Consider the following 14999-nt stretch of genomic DNA (forward strand, 5'->3'; position numbering starts at 1 on the left):
TTTTCTGTCTGAAATGATTTCAAGAAAAACAAAACAAACTTTTTAAAAGTCTAATTACGGGGGCTAATAGCACAGCGGGTAGGGTGTTTGCCTTGCACATGGCGAACCCAGGTTAAATCCCACCACCCCATATGGTCCCCTGAGTACCGCCAGGAATAATCCCTGAGTGCATGAACCAGGAGTAACTCCTGTGCATCACTGGGTGTGACCCAAAAAGCCAAAAAAAAAAAAAAAAAAAAAAAAAAAAAAAAGGTCTAATTACTATCAATTCAATTTTTCAACTAATGTGTTTACATATTTGCTTTATAATTTTTGTCTTCTCCCACTCTAATGATCTTTGTGAATTAGCTATGGATAATTTACAATTACAGTGTCCAAATATTCTTGAACATTTATGATTCTATCTCCTTTCCATCTTCTTTTTATACTGCTACTGCAAAATTCGGCTTACTAGACATTCTGTCTAACTTTTCCTCATTTAGATAACTTTTTTTTTTTTGCTTTCTGGGTCACACCCAGCGATGCACAGGGGTTACTCCTGGTTCTGCGCTCAGGGGACCCTATGGGATGCTGGGAATCGAACCCGGGTTGGCCGCGTGCTAGGCAAACTCCCTACCCGCTGTGCTATTGCTCCAGTCCCTAGATAACTTTTTATTTCATTCACTCCTATGCATTTTCTTAGACATTAAGGTCATTTTCTCTGAAGCAGGCCTATTTTATCATTTCTTTGGTAAAAACTTTTTTACTCTGTGTTCTAGATTACGTATTTATTCTGTTTTCTTGATTTTTTTTTTCTGACCTGAAATCTGGAGCAATAGCACAGCAGGTAGGGCATTTGCTTTGCACATGGCTGATCCGGGTTAATTCCTCCTTCCCCCTCAGAGAGCCTGGCAAGCTACTGAGAGTATCCCACCCTCACGGCAGAGACTGGCAAGCTCCCCGTGGCGTATTCAATATGCCAAAAACAGTAACAACAAGTCTCACAACGGAGATGTTACTGGTGCCCGCTCGAGCAAATCGATGAACAATGGGAGGACAGTGCTACGTACTCCCCACAAACTGTTTTTCAATAAAGTGTATTAATCATAACATTCATTGTGTGAAGAGACACTGGAAATGGTTAACACTGAAATCATTTATTAACATTTGAGTCCTTATGCTTTGGGCTGGAGCGATAGCACAGTGGGTAGGGCATTTGCCTTGCACGCAGGACAACCCGGTTGGCCCAGGTTCGATTCCTCCGCCCCTCTCGGTGAGCCCGCAAGCTACTGAGAGTATCTCACCCGCACGGCAAAGCCTGGCAAGCTCCCCGTGACGTATTCGATATGTCAAACACAGTAACAACAAAGTCGCACAAGGCAGATGTCACTGGGTCCGCTTGACAAAATTGATGAACAACGGGAGGACAGTGACATTGACAGAGTCCTTATGCTTTATGGACGAACATTTTCTATTTTCCCCCCCCAGGATTCCTAAAGAGATTTACATTCAAACTTACATTTTCCATCACCAGGATTATTCTACTTATTTAAAAATTACATTATTATACTTAAATAATATATATATATGTATATATACTTTTTTTTTTTTAGTTTTGCCTTAAACTTAATAGGCATTTTAGGTTAAGTTCTGAATTACTTTTGTTATGGGGTGAGCGATGGTACAGTGGGAGAGGTGCTTGCCTTGAATGCAGCCAACATGGCTTCTTCTCCTGGCACCCCTTAATGGCCCCCCAAGCACCACCAGAAGTAATCCCCTGAGTGCAGAGCCAGGAGTAAGCCCTGAGCATTGCAGGGTGTGCCACCTGTTTCCAGAAAAGTTATTGTTGTTTTCCTTATTTTTGCTCACCAATCTTTCTTATATTCCTTAATTTCAGTTTTTGTGTCACACCTGGCTGTGCTAAGGGATCAGTCCTGGTAGTGCTCAGGGTATGATATGCAGTGCTGAGATCGAACTGGGCTTAGAGCATGCAAGGCAAATGCCTTATACCCTGTACTATCTCTCTGGCCCAATATTAAAATACAGTATTAGAAGCGGCACAAATGCTGGCCGACTTTGACCGTGAGTGTGGAAAGGTAGGACTGCAGCTGAATCTTACGAAGACAATGTTTATGAGAAACAGCCTTGTTCCTGACGCCCCATTCGCTCTCAACGGAACGACCATCTCCGAATGCAACAGCTATGTGTACCTAGGTCGAGAGGTCAACATGACAAATGACCTGGCACCCGAGCTGCGCAGGAGGAAGAGAGCGGCTTGGAACGCCTTCAAGAACGTCGAAGAAATAGCTAAGAGGACGAAGAACCTCCGGCTCCGGGCACATCTCTTTGATTCCACTGTTCTTCCTGCATTAACATATGCCTCAGAGACCTGGGCCCTACGCAAACAAGATGAGAACGCTATTCAGGTCTCCCAAAGAAGAATAGAAAGAGCTATGCTTGGAATATCATGTTTCACTCAAATGAGAGAACGAATCCGGAGTTCTGACATCCGTCGACGATCAAGGATCAGGGACGCTGTCTCATTTGCCAAGGTGTCGAAAATCAGATGGGCTGGTCACGTAATGAGATTTAAAGACGACCGTTGGACTAGAGCTGTTACTGATTGGATTCCACGGGATGTCAAGAGACCGCGTGGCCGCCCACCTACCAGATGGTCAGACTTCTTCGTCAAGATCATGAACGATCGGTTTGAGGCCCTTCATGTTCCCGGAGTGAACAGATGCCATTGGGCTACACTAGCACGTGACAGGGACAAATGGAGACGTTACTGGCGCCCACTCGAGCAAATCGACGACTAACGGGAAGTTAAGTGATTAAGTGATTAGAAATTGTATTCACTTCTCCCATTGTTAGAAATTATCCTCAAATGGAATGCATGGGTAGTAAACTTTCTAACTATGCACTGTGGTTAACTTCTCTATCTAGTCTCTGTTTACAGAAATGCTGTCACTGTCACTGTCCACCCATTGTTCATCGATTTGCTCCAGCAGGCCCAGTAACACTGTTACTGTGTTTGGCATATTGAATACGCCATGGGTAGCTTGCCAGGCTCTGCCGTGCGGGTGAGATACTCTTGCTAGCTTGTCAGGCTCTCCGAGTGGGGCGGAGGAGTCGAACCTGGGTGGGCCATGTTGGCTGCGTGCAAGGCAAACGCCCTACCCACTGTGCTATCGCTCCAGCCCAAATGCTACTAACAGATAATTCAACTCAAACTCCCTGCTTACTAGCTCTTACACTAGATGTATTTTGCACAAGCTTCTGGAAAAATACTTTGGTTCACTTGAGTCAAATTTTCATTTATTTCATTGCTTCACTGCTAATTCTGAAAGCCTTAGAACCCCCTTACTCTTTCACATTATCTTTCTCTTAGATGTAGGAATATTAATAAAACAATCATTTTATCAGTATTTTAGGTCTTCCTTCTACTGATTCTACCTGCCCCCCCTCAAGTTTTATTATTTCCTGGTTGGCAATTTATAAACATTAGTAAGTCGAGACTCAAGAATACAGGTAACGGGGGTGCGGTACTGCCTAGCAGGTGAACCTGTACCTGCGGGGTGAGAGCATCAGCAGCCTGATGGTGCCTTCAGGATTTCCAATATCCCAAAATTGCCACTGTACCGGACCCCAACAACTTGGGACCAAGTTTCCCGAGAAATTAAACAGCCAAAAGTTAGGTATATGGGAGTCACTACAATAAACCACCTCTGACTCAGCAATACAAGCTCATTTATTGGCCTTGCTTCAGAGACCCATAATAAATCTTCAAAGAGATTAAAAGCAGGCTACTTGAGTGCATTAATGGCCAGGGTTCAGAGACTCACAAATGAATCTCGGAGAGCAGCACGTCACAAAGATGTCTCCCCACCCTGCACCAGGCTAATTTCACTGGGGCACCTCAGAGAGGGGCAGGTGTGTCCCTCTGCCTGACCCAAACGAACCCTGGCACGTTCACGGTCGACCTTCACAGGCTCGTCCAGAGGCCCCCACGCATGAGAATGAATCCGCTAAAAAACCTAGGTATGCAGGACCAGTGACTGAAAACTCCAGGCTTAAGAGAGTCGGGGATGGGCGACCTCCCTGTATCTCCCCTCCCTTCCAGTTTTCTGGAAGTCATGCCCAAGAACTGCCTCTGGGCGCCATTTAAGCCTATTAATGGCCATAATAATTCAGAGACTTAAAAATGAATCTTGGGGGCTGGAGCAATAGCACAGCGGGTAGGGTGTTTGCCTTGCACGTGACCGACCCGGGTTCGATTCCCAGCACCCCATAAGGTCTCCTAAGCACCACCAGGGGTAATTCCTGAGTGCAGAGCCAGGAGTAACCCCTGTGCATTGCCAGGTGTAACCCAAAAAGAAAAAAAAAAAGAATCTTGGAAGAAAGCAGCTGCCACAGATATGCCTCCGGAATCCCCAAATTTAAAAATTTTTTAATTCTAGCAGTGCGCGACAGCCACTTTCACAGCTGCAAGGCACCTCTCAATGCAAAAAAAAATTATTTAGCATCTGCCTAAGGGGCAGGTTTGGGTGGTGGTGCAAAGATTCATAGTAGTGGTGGTGGGAAGGTGCAATGGTGGTAGGATTAGTGTTGAAATATTGAATGTAAATAGTTATTGTAAACAACTTAATGAAACATTTAAAAAATTTAAAAAGTAATGCAGAGTTCATGCCTGCTTCAATTAGCTTAATCAGTGGTTGAATAAATAGCAGTACCCCTAAGTTAAAAAAAAAAGAATATAGTTAAATTAACACGGGCAAAGACAACAAAACAAAATGGATTAGAAATCAAAAAGTTCAGTGAAAGAAATTCAAGCTGTGATAAATGGGACTATAAATTAAAAAGCACAATGAAAGAAATTCAAGCTTTAATTAAAAATGTATAACTGAATGGGAGGAAATATCTGCACATAATACATCAGATAGATTTGATCTTCAAGATCTATAAAGCACTTGTAAAACTCAACAACAAAAAAATCCAATGACCCATTCACAAATGGAGAGAGGAGATAAATACTTCTGAAAGATATATGATGACCAATGGTATTATGAAAAAGTGCTGCCCATAACTCATGATTAGAAAAATGCAAATCAAAAAACCACTGAGTTTTTCATCTCACATTAATGAGTATGACACATATAAAAAGGTCTGCAAGCAGCTGATGTCAGCAGGATTGTGCTGAGAAAGGAACCCACAGTTGGTGGCAACACCATTCATATTAGTCTCTATGGAAAGCAACATGGTGACTTTTCCAAAAAAGGAAAAAGGGAATAGACTCCCATGAAACTCAGCGAAACCACTTGTTGGCAGTAATCACAAAATACAAAAACATTAATTTGAGAGAATATATGCACATCTATGTTCATTATCACATTTAGTACAATAGTCGAAATGTGAAAAAACCCAAATGCTCAACTAGGGATGAATCAAGAAATTGTGGTATATCAAGAAGTTGTGATATATATATACAACTTAATACTATGCATCTCCAAAAAGAACAAAACTAGGCAACTGCAGCATCATAGATGGAATTATAGGATATCATGCTGAGTGAAATCAGAAAGAAAAAGATAGATACAGAATGCTCTTTCTCATATGTAGGGATTAAAGATACACAGAAAGGTAACAACAACAAAGGGTCAAAGGCAACACAATGGGAGAACTGATCCACACAAATTGGGCAGGGAGTGAGGTGGGGGAGTATGAGTGGAGGTGGTGGTGTGTGTTTAAAAAGGACGGGTTGCAGCGATACCACTCCTGGGAATATATCCCAGAGAGGCAAAAATGTGTAGTCGAAGTGACATCTGCACTTGTTTGCTCATTGTAGCACTCTTTACAATAGCCAGAAACTGGAAGAAACCTGAGTGCCCAAGAACAGATGACTGGTTAAAGAAACTTTGGTACATCTACACAATGGACTACTATGTAGCTCTTAGAAAAGATGAAGTCATGAAATTTACATACAAGTGGTACAATATGGAAAGTATCATGCTAAGCGAAATGAGTCAGAAAGAGAGGGATAGACACAGAAAGATTGCATTCATCTGGGGGATATAAAGTAACAAAATATGAGATTAATACCCAAGAATAGCTGAGATCAACACCAGGAGGATTACTCCATAGCTTAGAGGCCAGCCGGGTATTCTAGGGGAAAGGGCAGTTCAGATAGAGAAGGGAGCACCAAATAAAGGGTGTTTGGAGGATCCTCCCAGAAGGGGAGATGCATGTTGAAAGTAGACTATGGACTGAACATGTTTGCCACTCAATGCCTCTTTTGCAGACCACAACACCCAAAAGGAGAGAGAGAACAAAAGGGAATGCCCTGCCACAGAGGCAGGGTGGGAGGGGGGGATATTATCCATGGTGGTGGAAAATGGGCACTGGTGGAAGGATGGGTATGACCGAAACCCAAGCACAAAGATTTGTAAATCTACAACTGTACCTCATGGTGTTTCACTAATAAAAAAAAAAATTATTGCTGTGAAAAAAAAAAAAATTAAAATTCAAAAAAAAAAAAAAAGGACGGGTTGGTGTACTGGTGGAGACAAAAGGGTATACTGTGATGGGTATGGTATTTGCTTCTAAGAATTGTGGAAATTACGATAATTGTGGTAATTATACTCATAAGAAATCATAAACCATATTGTAAACACAGAACTGTAATTTAAATAAGAAAAATAGTTTACTGTAAATAACTTTCATAATTAAGAGTTTTTAATTACTAGATTTTCTTCATTTCCTTTACATCTCTATTTCATTAATTTTAACCCAAGTAGTTTATTCATTCAAGGGCTCTTTAGGTTTGATTAATAATTTCTGCAACATACTGTTAGTAATAGGAAATATAGACTTAATATTTTAGAGCATTTTAATGGAAAAACTGAGTTCACTGATGGAAAAAAATCATAGTGCATCAGAATGTTAATTAAAAATTTAAAAATCAATTAATACTCATAGCACATAGAATAATCTGTATTTTGTAGAAATATTGAAACATTTAAATTTATATTCTTCCTTTTCCTTAAATACTAATTTTTAAATATGTGAAACCACTGCCATTTATTGATAGACTGCTAACAATAGGCAAAAACCAAAAACAACAACAACAAAAAAATTAGAAAACGCAGTATTGCAATACTATAAAAGACAAAAAGTTATCAGCCTATATTCTAGCATTGACAGAAACCCGCACATATACTCCCACAAAAGATTGAGTGCTGATTTAATAATAAGGGGGTGGATGTACGAAACTTTGTAAAACACAGACTTGCTTTCATCTCATTAGAAAATATCAAATAATCACATCAATTAAATAAAAATTGTGTACATAAAGTGAATTTTAAAAATAATAGTTACATTAAAAATTTACCTCACTTTCAAGAAAGAAAAGTACAAGCATCCGAATGAGATTCCCATTTGGACTGTTTCTTCCCCTCCGCTTTGCTAATGCTTCTTCTGCCTGTGGGTCATGCCTGCTAAAAAGCCTGGAAATAAGAAATATAGCAAGAATATTACAAATTTAACTGGGGTAGGGATTTGGGTTTGTTTCTTCACTATATAAATTATTTCAGTGATAAAGAAAAAATATTAGATGCAAAACATTTTATTTACAGTCCAACCATAAAGTATCAAATGAAGCAATACAGATGAATAATGAATATTCAAATATTTATAAAAAATGACAACCGTCAATATACTCAATGACAGGTATCAGTATTTACTTTTGGATAATTTTTTCTTAACTACTGGCCAAGCCAGGTTCGATTCTTCCGCCCCTCTCGGACTCGGCAATCTATCAAGAGTATCTTACCTGCACGGCAAAGCCTGGCAAGCCCTCCGTGACGTATTCAATATGCCAAACACAGTAACAACAAGTCTCATGAAGGAGACGTTACTGGGCCTGCTCGAGCAAATCGATGAACAACGGGAGGACAGTGCTACAGTGCTACTGATTTTAGTAGATAGCAAAATTTAACCAAATGTTTCATCAACGCTATAAAATTCCCTAATTCTATTTATTCTAAAAATATTCTTGGGTTTTGGGAGTTCTACACCGGTGGTGCTCAGGACTTACTCCTGGCTCTGTGATTAGTGATCATTCCTCTTGAGGACTCGGGGCCATATGCGGTACTGTATTCACCTTGTAAGGCAAGTGCCTAATATGCTGTATCATCTCCCCAAACCCCCAATTTCATGCTTTTAAATAATACTGCTTTCTGCATTTCATTCACACAAACTTTAGAATCATATAATTTTGCAGCAAAGCTTAAAAAAAGTGGTAAAGAAATGGCTTGACATTTTTTCTTGGGCTGCAGGTAGGGGATTTGCCTTGTATGTGGCTGACCCAGGTTCGATTCCCAGCATCCCATATGGTCCCCTGAGCACCGCCAGGGTAATTTCTGAGTGTATGAGCCAGGAGTAACCCCTGTGCATTGATGGGTGTGACCCAAAAAGCCAAAAAAAAAAAAAAAAAGGTTTTTTTCTTTTCCAAGTTCATACATTCTAAAAACTTAAGTACTGCCAAATATGCCTATGTGCAGGTATTACACAAAGTAGAAAGGATATTAAAAGGTAACTTGTTCTCAGTAATCTCTCCTCAGTGGATGGAGATAAACAGAAAAATATTATTCATATCATAAGGAAACAAGGTAATTAGGGATGGAAATACACACTGCTAATTTAGATACAAAAGCAATAGTAATCTATATAGAACAAGAGTAATTTCATATTACAAAAACAAACCAATCACAAAATGAATATATGAACCAACCAAACAAAAAATGAATATATTTAATATTTGGGTAATAGGGAGATGCATGTTGAGAAAATTAAAGTATCATCTACACAGATATCAAATGATTAAACAGCAAGCTCTATTTGGGTGGCTAATGGAGGGTAGAACAAATGGAAAAACAGAATAGTCCTTTAGAAATTAAAATAGCACTGTCCTCCTGTTCATCGATTTGCTCGAGTGGGCACCCATAATGTCTCCATTGTGAGACTTGTCGTCACTGTTTTTGGCATATTGAATATGCCATGGGGAGCTTGCCAGGCTCTGCTGTGTGGGCGGGATACTCTTGGTAGCTCTCCTAGAGGGTCAGAGGAATAGAACCGGGTTGGCTGCGTGTAAGGCAAACGCCCTACCTGCTGTGCTATCCCTCCAGCCCAGAAATTAAAATATAAAAAGAAACAAAATGTATAAACTTGGAAAGTTGCATTCATATATGAATATAAGGTACTGAGAAACCAGCTGGATGTTTCTAATATTGAATGCACAGTATCTAGCGATATCTATCTCCTCTCCTTTCCTCACTTAAGACTTCTGGTCATAGGGCCAGAAAGATAGTATAGCACACAGGGTGTTTGGCATCACATGACTGACTTGTGGTCCATACATGGCACCACATCTGGTCACCTGAGCACAACTAGGAGTGATCCCTGAGCACGAAGTCAGGAATAGCCCTGAGTACTATGGGGTATGCCCCTCTGCCCCGCAGCCCCCACCACAGAACAAAAAAACTTCATTCATAGAATTACTAAGCAACATGAGTTCACTTGAGAGAATGCTCAAAGACATTATGAAGAATCAAGTCACTTTCCAGGGAAAGTTTTTCATTGCTTAGAAATGGATATGAGCTTTACAAGGAAATAAAAATGTCAGCATTTAGGGAATGATCACACTGGACAAGATCTGAGGGTTAAAAGTAGGTAAATGTGTATTCTTGATAACCTTTCAGCATCAATATTGCAAACCACAACCAGGAGGAAGGAAAAGTGCCTGCCATAAAGGCAAGCAGGGGTGCAGGGGTGAGGGGTGATGGGCGGGAAGCTGGAGACACTGGTGCTGGGAAATGTACACTGGTGTAGGGACGGGTGTTGGGACACTGAATCACTGAAATCCAATCATGAACAGCTTTGTAAGGGCATATCTCATAGTGATTCAATAAAAAGTTCCTAATAGTATTAATGTTACAGTGTTGCTGTAACACAACCACCACCAAAGTACCAACATCCTTACACCTCTTTCTCTAGGGCCCCTCCCTGTTAACACACACTAAGCTGCTAGGCTAGAGTTTCTTAAACTGAATATGGTAGTCATGGAAAATCTGGCAATAGTAACAAGTTTCTGAACCACAATAACAAAAAATTAATCAGAAATCAAAATAAGCATAATGAATCTTGGATTCAATCCAGTACCATTTGGTCCCCTAAGTACCATGTATAACCCCTGAGCACCAGGCGACGAGTAGCTCCTGATGATCCCCAACAGTATCCCATATGCCAAATTCACTACCCAGTGTTCATTTTAACTAAACGTGATATAACAGCAGAACTACAAATGTGCACAACAACATAAGTCTGTTACTCCAAGTCACTGCAACAATATAAGAAGCGGAAATTTTTAAAAAAGTTTAATCACATTAATAAACTCATTTTCTCTATTTTTTGTCACAATAAAAAAAGAAAAGGTTTGCTGTTAAATTCAAATGCAATTCTATAGGGTTGAAAAGGTAACTCAGAGGGCTAGAAGCACACGCCTTGTATACACAGGCCCTGAACTCAATCTCCTACAACAAAACAAAATACAAAAGTGGAACCAGGGTTCAAAGATAATTTACTCACTTTTTGTGAAGGAATTCTCCAGCTGCTACAGCAACAGGGCGATGAGCTGAGTACACCAAGTGATACACATTTTCACAGTCTTCATTGGAGAGAGCTTCTTCACTTCCACTGAAAAATTCAGAAAATATCTTAGTCAAAATAAATGTTTATTTTCTGTTTAAATACCTGTTTAAATTTTGTGAAAATTAGTATTATAGGCCAAGGTATACTGATTTTTTCATCTCTGTTTAATCTATTTTGGCAGTAATATTTCTAATATAGCTAAAACAAGAAAATAAAGTTTACAATTCTTCCCATGTGTAGCACAGTTAATAACAATCACAAAGTTTCTATTAATAATTTCTCAGGATATATTTGGTACAGTTTCTAAAAGTTTAATTATTATTATGCTACATACCTCTTCTAAAAATGTATTTGTATCAAAAAATAAATTAGGGATCACACCCAGCAGCACTGGGGATGAGGTACATGCAACACCAAAGAGCAAATTCAGGGCTGGGGGCCGAAGAAACAACAGAGTTTGGAAGGTGCTTGCCTTGCATGTGGCCAACCCAGGTTTGAGCGCTAGCACCAAATAGGGTTTCCTGAGCATGGCAAACAAAAGAAAACAAACAAAAAGCCCCATCTGTATTTGGAGTGTTTTTTTTTTTTCTCTTTTCAGGTTTTAAGGCCAGCATCTATTGGTGCTCAGGGCTATACTCAGGGGACCATGGAAGTTTGGGACCAAATCAAGGCCTCTTACATGAATGTTTCAGCCCATTATGAGCTACCTCTCCAGCCCTAGAATTATTTTTTTTGACTTCTATGCTTTGGTGCTGCCAATCCCAGGATGCCGGGCAGGGATGGTACTTGGGTTCCCTGCAGGCAAAGCACGTGCTCCAGTCCACGCAGCCCTCTCTCAGTACTTTACCTTATAACAATGTCTGTCCTGACTCTACTGGGAAGCAAAAAATAGTAGCTAGTGTAGTGGAGTAGACTATACTACAGTGTCGTATTGTACTGGAATCAATAGGTTTTGGTAATTTTGTTTCTGGGTCACCCACCTAGAGATGTTCAGGGGCTACACCTGGTAGTGCTCAAGGGACCACGTGGGATGCCTGGCATCAAATCCAGGTCAGCTGCACGCAAGACAAGTGCCCTGCCAGCTGTACTATCGATCCAGCCCCAGATCAATGGGGTTTGTAAATTATCAATAGGTGTAGGCTGACTAGCAAATAAACTAACATTTACTATATATTCCCCTTAAATTCAAAGTGAAATAACTAAAAGAGTTTTTAAGACCGCAAAAGGAAGAGTTTAAGATTGCCTTGAAACATACATGTCTCGGCCCATGTCCCAGTAATGTTTGTGCATTGTAAGAAGCACACACATGACTAAGCCTGTTTTATTTATTTTACTGAAAACATCTGGGGTTAAGGAGTAGAGGCAGTGAGAGAGGACAGAGTACTACCATAAAAAATTCCATTATGTACTAAATGTCATACAATCCAATGAAGTTTTTAACATTAAAAGTTATAGCCAAAGTTTTTGAAGAACTTGACTAATGTCCTCTAAAGAAGAGGCAAGGAGTGTGTCTAAGTGTAGAGTGCATGCCTTGCTTGTGTGAGGCTCTGGGACTTCAAAGGGAAAAAAAAAATCACAGACAATAAAACCAGCTTTCCCACTCGGGACAAAAAAGAAGACCTCCAGGACCAGCCACCACCATGCTGAGACCACTCTCCGCACACCTGAAGGTACCGGCAGAGGGACAAAGCCACGTGGGTTCCGGGGCCGAGATCTCCAAGCCTACTCGGATTGGAGTCAAGCATCCTCCACCCAGATCCTCCAAATTCCAGTAGGCGGGGTCACACCCACCAACTGGCCCCCTGGCGCCGTGTAATCCCATCAGCGGCCAAGACTCTGAGACTATAAAAACTAGCATTTGCGGCCGCGCGACATCTTATTATGACATCTCATTCCTACTTTGACAAATTGGCAGGCTCCCGAATGTAGCCTGCCCACACGGCAGAGGCTGGCAAACTCCCTGTGGCGTACCCAATATGCCAAATACCAGTAATAATGATGGGTCTCATTCTCCTAAAGATCCTTGAATATAATCTCAGGGCTAGGATGAAGGAGACGTTACTGGGGCGTGCTCGAGGCAATCGACGAATAACAGGATGATCTGTGTGATCTGATCCCACTCTGGAGAATCCCATGTTCTCTCTCTCTTTTTTATCGGGGGGTGGGGGTATCCACTGGATTTCTCAGTACCATCTTAAAGTACTGTCAGGTAAGTCCCCAAACCTCCTCCATCCAAAAAAGGGTGAAGAAGAACTCATACTTCTAAAGCACAGTACTAGAGTACAAACAGGAGGTACTAGAGTACAAACAGGAACAAAGATCAAAACACTAGACTCTGCACAGATGATACCTGATACGTGACGTGGCATCACTAGTAGGGAGGAAAGAATTTATAATAATTTTGACTAAACCGATATACTTTCATACAAATTGTACCTAGGTTTTTTAGGTCAAAGTTCTAGAGACATAAAAAAAGATCACATTTTAGTTTGTCTGGGGGTCACACCAGCGTTCAGGGCTTACTCCTGGGTCCTTACTCTGGGATTACGTCTGCAAAGTTCAGGGGACCATATGGAGTACAGCATGCAAAGCAAATGCCTTGCCTGCTCTACTATTGCTCCAGCCCTTCCTAAATTGCTACCATATTAACGGCACAATTTAAATTCCTTTTCCTTTCTCCTAATATATACCATCCTGAAGGAGCCTATTTGAAAAATGTATCTCCCCCTTAGTGTTCTTCCTTCAAAAGTCTTCTGTAGTTTTTATTTCCCTTTTAAAAGGAAGTCATATTACTTCAGTGGTAATCCTCTGAACTTGATAAAAGAAACATTATATAGAGATAACAAGCAATAGTTCACATGAAAAACAAAAAGAGCAATATTTTGTTTTGAACCTAGTATTAAAATGTAAAAAATAGAAAGTACAGCGATGAGACTTTTAAGGTGGTATATTAGGGTCATAAGTGTGAAGTACATCAATAATGCTGAAGAAAAGACAGAGACAAGTGAAATATTTTTTTAAAAAAAATACTTACTGAAGTATCAAAGTGACCAATCGAATAGCTTCCACAGCAACATCATATTCCTTATCAAGTGTCATTGACACAATACGATCCTGAAAAAAAAAAAGTTATAATCAAGCCAATCATTTACTAGAAAATAAGTTGGGAGGGCATTAGGTAATGTCCTTGGGGAGTATATCCAAACTAGTATTAGATTAAATAAAAAACTTTACTTTTGAAGCCTTATCATTAGACTTCTCAAACAAGAGACAGAATAAAATATCTTCCAGAAGTTGACATTTCTTACCCTATCACAAGTAAACCATAACTTACAAAATTAATACAACTATAAAAAGCTGTAAAACAATTTCTATAAGTAGCATAACTTTCTATTTAAGGTACTAAATAAGAACTTTCACGATACAGATTTGTTCATCTATTTCATATAGATTTAAAGAATATTGCAGTAATGAGTCTGAGCTAAATACCTGATGGATAAATCATTCACTAAACTGCCGTATTTATTGTGAAAAATAAAACAGGCAACATATTCTTGTTGTTTACCTTGAAACGATTAGTGAACAGCTCCAACTTGGGGAATAATTCTCGATTGGTATACAGACTCTGTAGAGCTTTCAAACACTTCAGCCTGACTTCTCCTTGCTTCAGAAATACAATTAAAGACAACAGTCAACTCATGCCACAAAGGTTAAAAATATCATTAAGTTTCTATGATGGTTAGAATAATTTTCCTTACTCATTCAATTTACTTACTTCATATTGCAATTCAATATAAGGTGGGACTGAGCAATTGGAGCAACTGCATTATACTGATGGTAACATTTTAACAAAACAAAAAGCCCTGGAAATCCCTAAGTTACTTTAGAGTGAGCCATTCGCTTTATTGACTCTTTTTTAGCATGGAATATTTCCCACATTATACAGTTGCACTTCGAGAAATTTTTTATCCTGTGAGTTCATTTAGGGAAGGGTAAAGTAATTTTTCCTTTTGCAACTACTGAATAACCCTGTAGAAAAAAAATAACTCCATATTGAAATGTCATCACTTAAGTTACTCTTTTCTTTATACTTAATAAAGAACAATTAGGAAATGATTTAAGAATAGAACGTTTAAGAGAAAAAAAACGTAACAACAGTGAAGATTCCTGGGGCAGTTATTTATTAGTGTATTACCTTAAATAAATTCTAGTTGGAGTAAAAGAAATTGATGATGAAAATGCATTCAGGATCACTGAGAAAATTAGTCAACTCTCAAAGGAACCAAAGAAAAAAGTTTCTTTGTTCAAAAAGAAGC

General features: G+C 39.7%; 1 protein-coding gene across 2 annotated transcripts in view; it reads right to left on the bottom strand.

The window, feature by feature from the left end:
- The window catches only part of STAG1 (STAG1 cohesin complex component), a 354244-nt gene that overhangs the window by 80433 nt on the left and 258812 nt on the right, over positions 1-14999 (bottom strand). For both annotated transcript variants that reach the window (XM_056121608.1, XM_056121609.1), the window contains 4 exons: positions 14249-14347; positions 13718-13797; positions 10621-10728; positions 7367-7481 (listed from right to left, as the gene is read on the bottom strand). In XM_056121608.1, the coding sequence (XP_055977583.1) occupies positions 7367-7481; positions 10621-10728; positions 13718-13797; positions 14249-14347 (402 nt within the window). The remainder of the gene's footprint in view (positions 1-7366; positions 7482-10620; positions 10729-13717; positions 13798-14248; positions 14348-14999) is intronic.

The sequence above is a fragment of the Sorex fumeus genome, unplaced genomic scaffold, assembly GCF_029834395.1.
Source record: "Sorex fumeus unplaced genomic scaffold, SorFum_2.1 ptg000044l, whole genome shotgun sequence".
Classification (NCBI taxonomy): domain Eukaryota; kingdom Metazoa; phylum Chordata; class Mammalia; order Eulipotyphla; family Soricidae; genus Sorex; species Sorex fumeus.